Here is a 14,083-nt window from a genome sequence, read left to right as displayed (position 1 = left end):
GGTGTGCTGAGGTTTTACTATTAATTTCATGGGTGGATATTTAAGACTCAATCATTGAATAAGGGGGGTCGATATTATGAAAGACCACAAAAATCAGACCTCCTTCCAATATAACTAAGGTTCTCCACTAAGTCCAGCCCTTTCCATGTTTTTGGATGTTGAGTTCACCAAATTTAGTCCAATCGGACAATCCCAAACACTCCAAGATATATGTCAAGTTGTGAACATGTAACCGATAACCTATAGATTATAATGTTCACAAATTCTCATTTATGACAGATAAAATTTATCACAAGCTTGTAACATGAAATAAAAGGATAAGTGAAAGGGGTAAATGGGAAGGTAAGTGAGAGAGAGTTGTGAAAGGTCACAAACTTATGACCGTCACAAGTAAAACTAGTTAGTATAATGTTACTGAATAGGGACATCGAAACTAGTTTATGAAGTCTTCTCCCACCAAACCTCAACAAAAAGTCTCCTCTCACCAAATAATAATAAAAAAATCAAAAACCAATCAAATAAAGTCTCCTCGTCACAACTTGTATTTTGCTCCAAAACCATTCCCAAGTCATGACGTCTATTTAACTCTCAAAAACTAAGTTTCTATACTTAAGTTTACTAGTCCACCTGGAGGACAACTTCCATACCACTTTCTTCAATTCCTTTAAACTGTCAACTACCAACACATAATCACAACACAAAAAAAAAAAAACAGGGGAAGGAAGCCATGGAAATGCATGGGAGATTAGCAAGCTTAATTTTATTATTATGCGTGTTAATGACGGTCCGATATGTACATGGTAGATTTATAGTTGAAAAGAATGGTATAACAGTGTTGCAACCTTACACCATGAAGTCAAAACATGATGGCTCTATTGCTAACTTTGGTGTCCCTTTATATGGAGGATCCATGGTGGGTCAGGTTCTTTATCCCGGTCGAGGAACTGATGCTTGTAATCCTTTTGATGGTGATAAGCCTTTCAAGTCTAATACTTCTCGCCCTGTTATTCTTCTCGTTGACCGTGGAGGTTTGTGTTCTTCGTTCTTCTACCATTTTGACCTGCTTTTTTTGATCGGACGGTCTTGTGTAAGACCGTTGTATGGTAGGAGTATATTTTTAATACTATTATGGTCTTATTTTAGTTTTTGTGTTGTTATATTAATAGTCTAATTTTGGTTTCTTATCAACCAACCTTTTAATGGAAAATGTGATGATGTCGTAAGTAATTAGTTTTGTGTTTTGAATTTTACCAAATTAGACGAGGGTTAGCTGAGACGCTCATCTATAAGTATTGAAAATTATGAGTAGTTAAATTTTTACATTGCATTTTTGATTGATCGATTGATTCTTGAAAATCCTACTTTAAAAGGCAACTTTCTTTTATCCATGGTATATTAAGTTTAGACGTATAGCGTAGCATGACCGCTTATATAAATCGAGCTACCGTTTAATAAAATCATGTTGACTGTATTTTGTAGGATTATCGGTTGCATTTATATTGCCACAATACACATAACATCACGACGATACTAAGTCAAAATTAAAACAGAGAATTAATTAATACGATGCTTGTATCAAAATAATTCAAGTACTAAAGTCTTGTTGAATAAGTTAATATTAATTTGTCAGATGATAATAGTTTTACCACGTCGTCTCCTCTGTCATTATCTTGAAATTGTCATAAAAATACGATTACATCAATGTCATTTTAAGCTAATACTTTATGAAAGTGGGTGCAAATTGCAGATAATATACGCAACGTTATTATGTCACTGTTTTAATTGCTGTTATTGTTTCACTATCGTTAGCATTGTTTTATGTTTGTTTCTTTTTCATTTTCAGCATGTTTTTTTCTTTAAGATAACGCATCTGGATTCTGGTCCGACCATTATTATATTATCTGGTCCCACTAACTACCCTCATCAACATTAGTTGGTCATCTTCATGCACGACTTATTGACTTGACTTTTAATTCTTATGCAACTTTTGTTGGTTGTATACCTTTATATTAAAATCCGCTTGCATTGCCTGTCAACAGAGTGCTACTTTGCATTGAAAGCATGGAATGCGCAACAGGCAGGTGCAGCAGCGGTCTTAGTAGCCGATAGCATAGACGAGCCTTTGATAACAATGGACTCCCCGGAAGAGAGCAGTGATGCAGACGGGTTCATAGAGAAATTAGACATTCCGTCAGTCCTAATTGAACGATCCTTTGGCGATAGCTTAAAGGACGCCTTAAAGAAAGGCAATGAGGTAGTGATAAAACTAGATTGGTCTGAGTCAATGCCAAACCCGGATGGAAGGGTGGAATACGAGTTATGGACTAATGGAAACGATGAATGTGGGGTCCGGTGTGAGGAGCAAATTGAATTTATCAAGAAATTTAAGGGACATGCTCAGATTCTTGAGAAGGGTGGCTATACCTTATTTGCACCTCATTACATTACTTGGTACTGTCCTGATGCTTTTGTTTTAAGCAGTCAGTGCAAGGCTCAATGCATCAATCATGGCCGGTATTGTGCCCCTGATCCCGAGGAGGATTTTGAGGAAGGGTATGATGGGAAAGATGTTGTGATTGAGAACTTGAGGCAGCTTTGTGTACATAAGGTTGCTAAAGCCGAAAATAGGTCTTGGGTTTGGTGGGACTATGTCACTGATTTCCATATTAGATGTTCTATGAAGGACAGAAAATACACTAGAACTTGTGCTGATGATGTTTTGAAATCCCTTAGTAAGTCTTCCGCTCCCTCCATCACATCTATACCGTACTCATTATATCCTAGTGGTCGAATGATGTCAACTTTAGCCGATCAAAATGACAAATCAAACATTACTGATATTTGCATTGCTTTGCAATAGATCTTCCTGCTGATAAAATTAAAAGTTGTATGGGAGACCAAGACGCTGATGTCGAGAATGAAGTTCTGAAAAACGAACAAGACAAACAGGTCTCTTGTCATCATACTTTTCACAAGTTTTGTAAGTAGTAACGAATGCTCTTCGCTTAATAAATGTACATCAGACTGATATATGGAGCTGCATTGTAATATGCAGGTTGGAGAAGGAACTCGTAGTGATGTTACCATTTTGCCCACATTGATCATCAATGATATTCAGTACCGAGGTTCGTTCAAAATAGCTTGTTAGCCATTTGAATGTCGGTATCAGTTGTGAGGAGTAGAGTCAAGGTAACCTCCTTTTTTTTTTTTTTTGTGGCAGGCAAACTGGAGAGAACTGCAGTATTGAAGGCCATTTGTGCGGGGTTTGAGCAAAAGACTGAGCCCCCAATTTGTTTGAGTGGAGGTATTGAGACGGATGAGTGCCTTGACAACAATGGAGGCTGTTGGCAAGACCAGTTTGCCAATGTTACTGCTTGCAAGGCATGCCATCCAACTTTTTTGTTCTACTTTCTTTTATACGATTTCCTTATTCGCAAGTGAGGTAGACTGATGTTTCTTTAATACGTTTAGGATACATTCCGAGGAAGAGTTTGTGAATGTCCTCTGGTGAATGGTGTTCAGTATCAAGGAGATGGTTATGCATCTTGTGAAGGTACTTTTGTTTTTCCATTTGTATAGCGCCTTAAAACATAGCTGCTATAACTGTCGAAGCCTTTATAAAGTATTTTCCAAGCGATGTCATTGCCTCCCGCTTATGTGAACATGATTGATTATTAACATATGGTAAGAAGAAGTTGGCATCATGGATATTATTGAATACCCATTATCTGAACATGATTGATCTTAAAATATGTGAAAAATCCGTAAAATCAACTTAGTTTTTCGCTGGCTTCAATAATTAAGGTAGTGGATTAGTTAATGTTAATCAATTCATTATTAAAAAAAATTAAGAGGAACTAACAGTTGACCGACCAGCTTCGAGTTTTAGTAATTTTAAATTAATGTCCATTTTTGTGTTGCAGCAAATGGACCTGGAAGGTGCTCCATGAACAATGGTGGTTGTTGGTCAGAAACTAAGAATGGAAAGACGTTTTCCGCTTGCTCAGTTCTGTGATGCTTTCTTTACCTATAATATATTCGAGTTTAACTTACTAAATTGATCTAAATGGTCAATCTTTAGTTGTACAACATTTCTGAAAGTTTCTGTAACATAGAAGTTCTCCGTGCTTTTCAGGTCTCAGAACTATCTGGCTGCAAATGTCCTGAAGGTTTCCGTGGAGACGGCCACAGCTGTGAAGGTCTTCCATCTCTATCCTGCGTTTTTTTTTTTAATATATCTACTGACATTTTATCGCTGTGAAATCAGTGACTTGTAATGTGGTAATACGTGTCATTCGAGTCATGTACAGGTTGCATTAGTTTATTTGGGTTTTGGGTTATATTCCGGCTTGTCTATTTCTGTAAGGGTTGGGTCAGTATTGTGAGGTCTACTTATGACTAAATTTTTTAATATTGTCGCTAAATTTCAGATATCGATGAATGCAAGGAAGGAAGTGCCTGCCAGTGCCCCGATTGCAGCTGCAAGAATTCATGGGGTGGATACGAGTGCAAGTGTGGAGGAGGTCGCTTGTATATAACGGATCAAGACACATGCATTGGTAAACCTCAATCTCTCCAAATTAAATAGCAGATTTTGTGCTATCCTATCTTCTAAAGTTTGACACCTTGACATGATGAATTCTCTCTTTTTTGGACAGAAAGGAACAGCTCAAGTTACGGATGGTTCATATTTCTGTCCATCCTAGGGGTGGTTACAGTTGCAGGATTAGGCGGTTATGCTTTCTATAAGTACAGGCTCCGGGTAAGTCTCGATAAAATCAACTGACAATTGAAGAAGTACACATGTAGAATGTAATTTCCACTGACATAATTCCCATTTGATGTGCAGTCATACATGGACTCGGAGATAATGGCAATAATGTCGCAGTACATGCCCATTGACAGCCAGAGGAGCCAAAACGGAGAAGAAGTCGAGCCACTACGACAGGGTTCAACTGTGTGAGGCCACCCAAGCCACTCCTCGTCACCAATTCATAGCTGACTGATATCAGACATCAATATGATCCCAACATACTTCTGTGATTAAAATGCTTCTAACCAATACGCTGTGTCGTCATCCAGCTGCTCATACACACATATATACGAGCTTTTTATACCATATGTGATGTAGATTTTTGACTTGTAAACGTACGTTAGCAAGGTCTACATGATTCATACAATCATACTGCAATAATATAGTAATGTGTAATATTCGTGTTTTCAGTTATGATTTAAACCATTGTAGAGTTTCCCACATTACTTGAACTTACCTAATATGTCCCTTGTGTCCCAAATTTATTGACCTCATGCCTAGTAATGAGGTTTCATGTTAGTTTGATGACGTTGTACCCAATTTTGAAGTTGGAGCCACTTTGGGTAAAGTTGCGGTTTTATGTTGTTGACGATTCTTGTAATCGACCGATGTTGGGTTATGTTTAATGTATTTTTAAGGCTTGGGAATCATTATTGTATATGTATATGTTCCATTGGAGGTATTAGAAAAGGCAGTAACATGTTTTAAATAAGTTACAAGAAAGTTAGGATGAAAATTGGTAAAGGAATAACAAGTTTGGAAATCGTCTTCATAAAGGGTTGACTTCAAATGATCATAACTGGAGTTCTAAACATGATATTGTTGTAATTTCAATTACAAGGGTTAGCTCGTACTCTTACGGTTCTAACGACAAGTGATGTGGGTAGAGGTCGTTGTACCCAACCAAACAAATTCTCAACTAGTAAAGAGTAGTCGAGGTTGAAAAATAAGTAGGTCAAAGATTGAGTACTAGTTTCTCAAAGGACAAGTTAGCTAGTTACGCGAGTCGACATTAATAAATTATAAGATCTAAATGCTAAATTAGACAAGTAATAAAGACAATGAAATAGAAAGATATTGCTATCAAATAAACTAAGGGACTAGAGATTGTATTATTGTAAAGGTCAAACAAGCAACTACAACCAAAACTTGATTCTCTAATTGTAACACCCCAACTATTCGGTCAAGAAAATGGGAACGTTACCATCTCGGTTTCCCGAGATAGTGTTTAAAAACATCGATAAAAGAACATTTTATAAATAAACATAATGTTTAGTGAATTACATAAAGGTAAACAAATGAATAAATAAAATACAACTCGTGACATCTATATTCTTCTAGCCAACTAGACTCGTCTCATGATACACCATCAAGCTCGTCCCGTCTCCCGCGTACTATCCAAACAACCTGAACATAATTTGCTCCCCATATGACCAAAGGATATCATATGGATCGACACAGGCCACCCCAAAGAGATATGTGACAATTACACAGACACAACAAACGTCAGTTTCAATAAATAATTAAAGCGTGACACGACTCGAGTGTGTGAACATGCAACATGACTATAATATGAATGAGCCATTATCCAACACCACCACCACGCTACCGGGACACGCCCAGACATACCAACAACCACACTGGTACCGGGACACGCCCAAACATACCGATAACCACAAACAGGTACCGGGATACGCCCAGACGTACCGGGTCCGGAAGCCAACCGGATCCCCTGCCGGGCGTCGTGTCTCAACCACACGAGTCCCTCCAAAGTCAAGTCATTAATGCGCACATCCCTCTTGGAGTGGGAATCTCCAAGAGGCGACCCAAGCGTAAGACGGTCTCCCAACCGTCTTACGTCTCCTCAACAACACCACATCCTTCAAATACTCAATTACAACCAATACCTGAATTATAACCCAACATATCATAACCATCCTCTTAATGATACAACTAACCACTAAACATGTTATAATACAAATGCCCTAATTTATGTGATACTAATTACAACATAAACAACACCACATTATTGAAACTGAGTAGGATTAACCTACCTTTTAGCATTCTTCACAAGCAAATGCGAAACCACCAAGCATCCATATCATAAGACCGTCTCATCCTACATAATTCCATAACAACTATCACAAAATATCCTACAACAACTAATACTACTAATTAACCCTTCATTATTACCCACTAATTACTCCCAATACTAATTAATACACTAATTAACAACACCCATTAAAACCCAAAAATTCTATGGTTTAGTCTTAAAACAGTTTATCCAAATTAAAGGGAAAAAGGTAGTATAAGTCTCATCAAGTGACAAGGAACAAGAATATGTGAATGAATCTTCCAAAATCTTCACCCATAATTGTAGATCTAGGATTTAGGGAAGTAGGGATTGTAGAGAGGGGTATGAGGGTTTTAGAGAGAAGGAAATAGGGTTTGGAAATGGGAGAAATCGGAAAAATAGGGTATGTATATGTCAAGGTCCATCAAAAGAAAAGCCCACGCGTGAAAACTCAGCGGTTCTCGCAGCACTCAGCCGAGTGCTCGGTTCACTCGGTCGAGTGGCGGCTCCACTCGGTCGAGTGAACCTCCACTCGATCAAGTGGCCTACGAATCAGGGGTTTTTAACAACTTGCAGGCTCACTCGGTCCCTTACTTGGTCAACACTACTACACATACCTTGCATTGGTGACGCTTTTTCAAGCGTTTATTGACGCTTTAAAGCGTCAGTTTTTTTTTATCGACGCTTTATAAAAGCGTCAATTTTTGAGCCGTCGTTATTTTTTGACGCTTTTTTAGTCAACATTTATGACGCTTTTTTAGCGTCTTCATGGACTATTGACGCTTTTAAGTGTTAAAAAATTTGACGCTTTTAAGCATCTTTAGTGATTCTTGATGGTTTTTATTGTCAACAAATGTGACGCTTTTAAACATCTTCATGGACTATTGACGCTTTTAACTGTCAAACAATTTGACGCTTTTAACCGTCTTCATGGACCATTGATGGTTTTTTTGTCAAAAGATTTGACGATTTTAAGCATCATCAGTGATTATTGAGCTTTCATGTGTCACTTGATGAGACAGATTTATGCGTCAACTATTTATATATTGACGCTTGTTATTGTCATAGTATAATTTCGGCTTTTAGATTTTTAAGAATTTGATTTCCCGATAAAATCATATAGAGAATAAATAGACCTATAATGTAGTAGCTAATACTACATACTAGCTATGATTAAATCATGAACAAACATAACGCAATATATATAATGAAGTAATACCCACGTACTTTTATAAATAATCATACGTCTCATACATATATCGTCTCCGTCACAAATACTAGCATTGACAATTTAACTAATATAAACTAGTACTCTACATTACCACACAATCAAAAATAGCAATAGGGATCCGGATGATAGTAAAATCCAACATAAAGTTGTCCAAAAAAAATTGTAAATAATGCTTTGTAACTAGCCAACAAGGACATTTAGTAGTTTGAACGGCGTAGGGGCTTCATTCATGTAGGCGCAATGTCAATACAAAGGGGCTTCAATCAACATATGAAGGCGCATCTTCACCATCTAACGAATCTGAAACCTATAATGGGTAAACAAAATATAATTTATATGAATATATTTGATTAGTAAAACATGGAAATCAAAATTCCAGCAGGAATGGATCGGAAGCAACACTAAATGTTTATGGATTTTGGGTTTATGATGCTACTATATTTGAGTAAACTTCAAAAATGGAGTGATCTGACATTTAGTCATTTCAAATAATTTATATGGGCTACATGGTCCTCTTTAGGGTCTTACCAAATACGGTAATTCGTACAGTTTTCCGGCTTGGACTAACTCTTTAGCTCCCGGAAAAAGCCTTGAATTCGTCTACATTCACCCTGCTACACCTGCTGATGTGTCTATAAACGGAAACATTTAGTGTATAAACTTTCTGGAACATTTAACTATTGTGTGCTTAGAAAAATTGCTACCTCATTTCAACCAATTCAGCGGATATGTCAAATTGTCATCCATTAACTACAATTACAAATAACCTCCCCCCCCCCCCCCCTCCTCTTTTCTCGGTCTATATGCCAAAAGCAAAGCAAGCAGCAATAGTCAAAAACATAGAATAAATGATCAAAATCATAAAAGTGACATTTTAAAACTGGAAGCAATACCATAAGCACAATGAATGAAGACAGGCACACCATGAGACCTCTTCCTGCAAGCCCATTTAACAGCAGATTCAATCTGACTCGGCCTCGGCGACCGAGTATCCCAAGTAGGAATACACAAATACCCATTCTTATCCCCATTAACCTTGGGAAATTCACAAGTACAATCAATAACAGCAGGATTACGAGGCGGAAACATTTAGTGTATTTTTCAAATTATATGCAATAATAGTCCTGCAGCTTCTTTAAGACTTGATTGGGCATATATCTCCAAATACCCAAATGACTCGTTAATCCTGATCTGACAGAATATGTTAGGTTGGGTGGCTCATCTAAAACGAAACTCATCAGAACATAATAGAAGCTAAAATCTGATAGAGTAGCTTTACAAATGATCCCACATCAATCCAGCTCCATACATGAAAATAACAATAGATGACACAAGTAATAAACCCTCTATCAAATAAAACAGAGAAGTAAAAAAATTAAGCATAGCTGTGTACTAGTCATGTGTATAGTATATTGTCCTACTGTAGAAAAACTATTTACCAACGTCCTCGATATGAATTGTAGGATTTCTCTTTCCAACCTAATATCCAGTAGAGTACAAGTGAATAAAACGACTAATCATGAATATATGGACATTAAACAAGAATGACTAAATTGATCAAAAACAAAAAAAATCCAACGAAGAGAGAATTATTTGATTTATTGTCACCTGATATCCCAAAATTGATGAATCGGAAACTTTGAAACAAAACAAACAATTTCTGTTAGCAGCAATAGTACCACAATAGCAATAGTACCAAAGTAGCCCTGTCATTCAAACTGGAAAAAAGGAAACAAATTATCACTGAACAAATGGTTAGACAAAAAAAATTATCACTAAATGTGGACATGGCCCACCTGCGTATGCCCAGCCGATCTGTGGACAATGGCAGCGGTCTTTTGAAAGCCACGCTCGGCGGCGTAAAAATGCTTTCGGCCGGATCGTTTTAGATCGGTCGGTTTCGTCTCGGTAAGGGTCTCGAAACGATTAGAGATGTTCGGAGTCGCCACCAAGCATTTGTGGGATGCTTGGAACCCGTTCGAAATCCACTTTATACCTCGGTCAAATCGAAGCACAAAGCAGCGTTTGACATAGGTACTAAAGATAAGGAAATCGTCCCTCTTTAGCATCCTATCTCTAGAATGACTCTCGTACGCCCTGGATAAGGTCGTCCACTATCCAAAGTTTCTGAGTAAGAGGTGAAGGTACGTATTGGGAAGCCCTTTAATCAGACACCCAATCCCGCCCGCGGTAGCGGCCTCTACTGATCGATCTTGGTTGGTTGAATGCAAAAGTTGATAAAACGGTTTAAATGCATGAATGCGCATCCAATAGTTTAAACCTAACATGTGAGAGCTTTCTAAGTCGGTTGATTTAATCCAAGTATCAAGTATAAGATGTCGAGTTGGATTAATGATTGATTTGCATGCAAGACGGAAATTAAACATCCATTTACCGTATTAGGTTTAGGGTGCATAACGTGATTCATTTGTCTTAGTAAAGCATTTTGCAAATATGATTTTGGAATAAACAAATAGTCATCTGATCCATCCTATATCCGGGCTAACCGGAGTCAGGATCGTCCTAGACTAATGCTGGAAAGGGACCAGGCCCTGTACCAGACGGCTACATGAGGCGCGAGCCAGCCGGCGGTGTAAAGGGGGCCTCCCCTGGTTCTGAAAATGAGAAAGAAAAGGCCTGCTTGAGGTGCGGGTCAGCCTATGGTTATATGCCATGTTCTGACCTTTTGAAAACGTTACAAAACGTGTTGAGAAATGGGTATTTGAACCCGATTTGGTTTGAAAGGGTCGTTTAGACCGCATTTGTTGATTTGAAGAACTAGACTCGAATAATCATCATTATTTTGATAATATTCGGTGTCGGGTTTGACTTGACAAGCTTGACATGAATAGTTTTGAAAATAATTATGAACTAATTGTTTTAAGTTCATTTGAATATAATTAGTCGATACTCATCATCGTACCCGGGTTAAAATCCGGCATGGTATGTAGAACCAAGGATGACTTTGTGTTGGTGACTAATATGTTTATTTTGAAAATGTAAAGAAATGATGAAAGGTTTTAAAATACTTCCCAAAATGTAAAGAAATGAAATAAAAGGTTTTAAATACCTTTTAAATGTCATTAACCAAATATTATCACCGAAACACGGATTTAACCGTCATGGTATGAGGAACCAAGGGTGAAAAATGTTTTATGGTTAAAACACATGAAATGAAATAAAAAAGGGTTTGAAAATATTTGAAATGGTAAAAACCGATTACAAATATGAAAATAAATTAAAGGGGAAAGACGAGAACAAACACGGTTGATCTCTGACCTGAACACCCCATTTAGGCGCGGGCGAGGCCGAACCAAAGGGCTTGTCTCGGGCCAAAAATCAGTTTTGGCTCGTTTATCCCATGTTTTGGTTCATGTTATACACGTTTTAGCATGTTATAGTCATGAAACAAATGAAAACATGATAAAAAGAGGATTTTTACACCCTCATACTTACATGTTTGGTTATGGCGAGTGACCGACGTAAGTGTAACAACTCGTTTGGTCGGAAAAAACTCGGTTTAAAACCGTTTTGGTAAGTAAAAAGAGTGTTTTAAGATTAGTGACGGTGTAGTGGTCGAAGAGGTCGGTCAAGTGATTTAATGCACGATGACGGTACCAAACAATGTGTAAGGCTTGTATTTACGATCGGTAGGTCGTAAATACGCGTCGGATTGTGACTTAAGAAGTCGAGTCGAGAATTTTAAGGGAGAAAAGAGGGGGCGGACACTCGCATAAGTCTCAAATGGGGGGGCATTTGAGGGGTACTTATAGGGAAATGAGTGGTTGTGTGAGTTTTGAGCGACGTGGCCACCTGGGCTGCTCAAAGAGGCGCGAGCCACGTCGCGGGTCTTCGAGGTGAGTTGTCGCTTTCACACAAACGCAATCATGATTTGTTCTATCCTAGGTTTTGTAGTCATATGTTTGGTACTTGACCAAACATAAATCGAGGAAAACTTAAGGTAGAAGGTTTGAAATGTTTTGTTTTTGGTGGTTGACTCGGTTTGACTCGTTGTTGGAGTCGGGATTTGAATTTTTGAGTCGGTTTTTGGTCCGGTGTCGGTTTTGACTCTAGTTAGTGTCATTGCGACCCCATCGTCGTGCATTAAACACTCCAGGTATTTTTGAAATGTTTTGAGATGTTTTATTTTCGAAATCGTTTTAAGTTTTCCGACGTAAAAGTCGTACCTGTTGTCGATCAAACGCCGCGATTCCAAAACATGTTATAGTCCGATAATCATCGGGTGTTTGTCGAGTCTCGGCAGATCTCGGGTATCTATAGAGCCCCACTTTGACCGAGGCTTGGACGGGCGAAAGTCAAAGTAGAGCCCCTGGTCAATCGAAGATTACAACCTGGAGACCCAAGCGACGTCGAGGCGGCTCGAAAGGATTCGGGCCAAGGACCTGCCGTCGGGAAGGGCGACGCCACGGTGACTCGAGGGTACGAGCCAAGGACCTGTCGTCGGGAATAGTTTAGAGTCTGTCGACTATCCGTGCGGGTCGTTTAAAGTCCATTAGACTACGTACAAAGGCTCGCCAGCCATAGGAAGGAGTCATACCTGAGGCATCTTCGGATATGTCCTAGCGTGTTTGCGGACAAAGGCTCGCCAGCTGTGACACAGAGTTGTTCCCGAGGCATCTTCGTGATATGTCCTTGCGTGTTTGCGGACAAAGGCTCGCCAGCCATGGCGCGTAGTAAGGCTCGCCTGCCATGGCTCGTAGTAAGGCTCGCCAGCCATGGCGCGTGGTAAGGCTCGCCAGCCATGGCGCGTGGTAAGGCTCTCCAGCCATGGCACGTGGTAAGGCTCGCCAGCCACGGCGCGTAGTAAGGCTCGCCAGCCACGGCGCGTAGTAAGGCTCGCCAGCTACGGCGCGTAGTAAGGCTCGCCAGCCACGACGCGTAGTAAGGCTCGCCAGCCATGGCGGTCGGTTAATGGACCGTGAGAATAGTCGCGTCAAATGGGCATATTTTGGAAGTAGCGAACTCGTGATGCCGCCGTGGAAATAGTGAATTTTGAATTTCACTATCGATGTTGAAATAAGCGGGTTCCGCGAGGAAGCCCCCTGTTGACATTTGAAGGAATAGTGAATTTGGAATCTCCACTATTATTTGTGAAAGTTCATAGATCCATATTAGACTCTCTAATAAAAATTAAATTATCTCATAATTTATCATTTAGGTGATCTATGTAACATGCATGCAAATATAAAAGCATAATAATGAAAGTTTAAGGAAAAACAATTTTCTTACATTGATTTTATGGTAAAATGGGCACAAACTAGTTCATCTTACTAGTTTGTTCTTGAGCTTATACCAAATGGATGATCCTCCTTACTAATCTTCAAAGAGAAGATCTCCTTCAAGATGCACCCAAGAACTTGCCCAAAAATAATAACAAGTATTTAACTAGAACTTGTTAAAATTATACCCTTGATATTATTTGTAATATTACTAATATTTCTTAGTAATAAAATTTGTTTACTAACCTCTTAGTAAAGATGTGTAATAATTTTAGAGAGATGTAGACCAAATAAATGAATCACATGCAAAGTATACAAGTGAATGTTGTAGAGAGTAAAAATGAACAAACAATTTGGTCTATAAAGGGGGGGGGGGAAACAGGGTGGAGTGTGGTGAGGTGGAGTGTTCAATTGTCTTATATTATTTTATCTTACATTACATGCAAAATCATTTATAAGATAACTTATGGTAGTATATAAAGTAAGGTGAAATGATTATGTTTCTAATCATCCACTACTCTATTTTACACGGTCCACTTGCCCATTTACGGGTCCATGTTGGTTCTTATATTTGTCGCACAAATACGTGTAATTTTATTTTAAACATCGTTTCATATTTAAATACTTCCATAATTAAATCGTCCAAATCACTCCGTAAATATACGTGTACCACTACACATATTATTTACGTACTAATATTAATCACATTAATCAATTAGTACAAT

At 38.5% G+C, this 14,083-nt stretch overlaps 1 protein-coding gene across 1 annotated transcript; it reads left to right on the top strand.

The window, feature by feature from the left end:
* Positions 1 to 553: 553 nt before the first annotated feature.
* Positions 554 to 5,276, top strand: LOC141592240 (vacuolar-sorting receptor 6-like). Its single transcript, XM_074412845.1, has 11 exons — positions 554 to 1,028; positions 2,040 to 2,732; positions 2,861 to 2,949; positions 3,056 to 3,125; positions 3,221 to 3,381; positions 3,472 to 3,553; positions 3,924 to 4,006; positions 4,136 to 4,199; positions 4,431 to 4,559; positions 4,659 to 4,762; positions 4,850 to 5,276. The coding sequence occupies exons 1-11, from the start codon at positions 728 to 730 to the stop codon at positions 4,961 to 4,963; spliced, it is 1,890 nt and encodes a 629-aa protein (XP_074268946.1). The 5' UTR covers positions 554 to 727; the 3' UTR covers positions 4,964 to 5,276.
* The last annotated feature ends 8,807 nt before the right edge of the window (positions 5,277 to 14,083 follow it).

The sequence above is a fragment of the Silene latifolia genome, chromosome 7 (genome assembly GCF_048544455.1).
Source record: "Silene latifolia isolate original U9 population chromosome 7, ASM4854445v1, whole genome shotgun sequence".
Taxonomy (NCBI): Eukaryota; Viridiplantae; Streptophyta; class Magnoliopsida; order Caryophyllales; family Caryophyllaceae; genus Silene; species Silene latifolia.
Note: the sequence above shows the minus strand (reverse complement) of the source record. Positions and strands in the feature narration are given on the sequence as shown.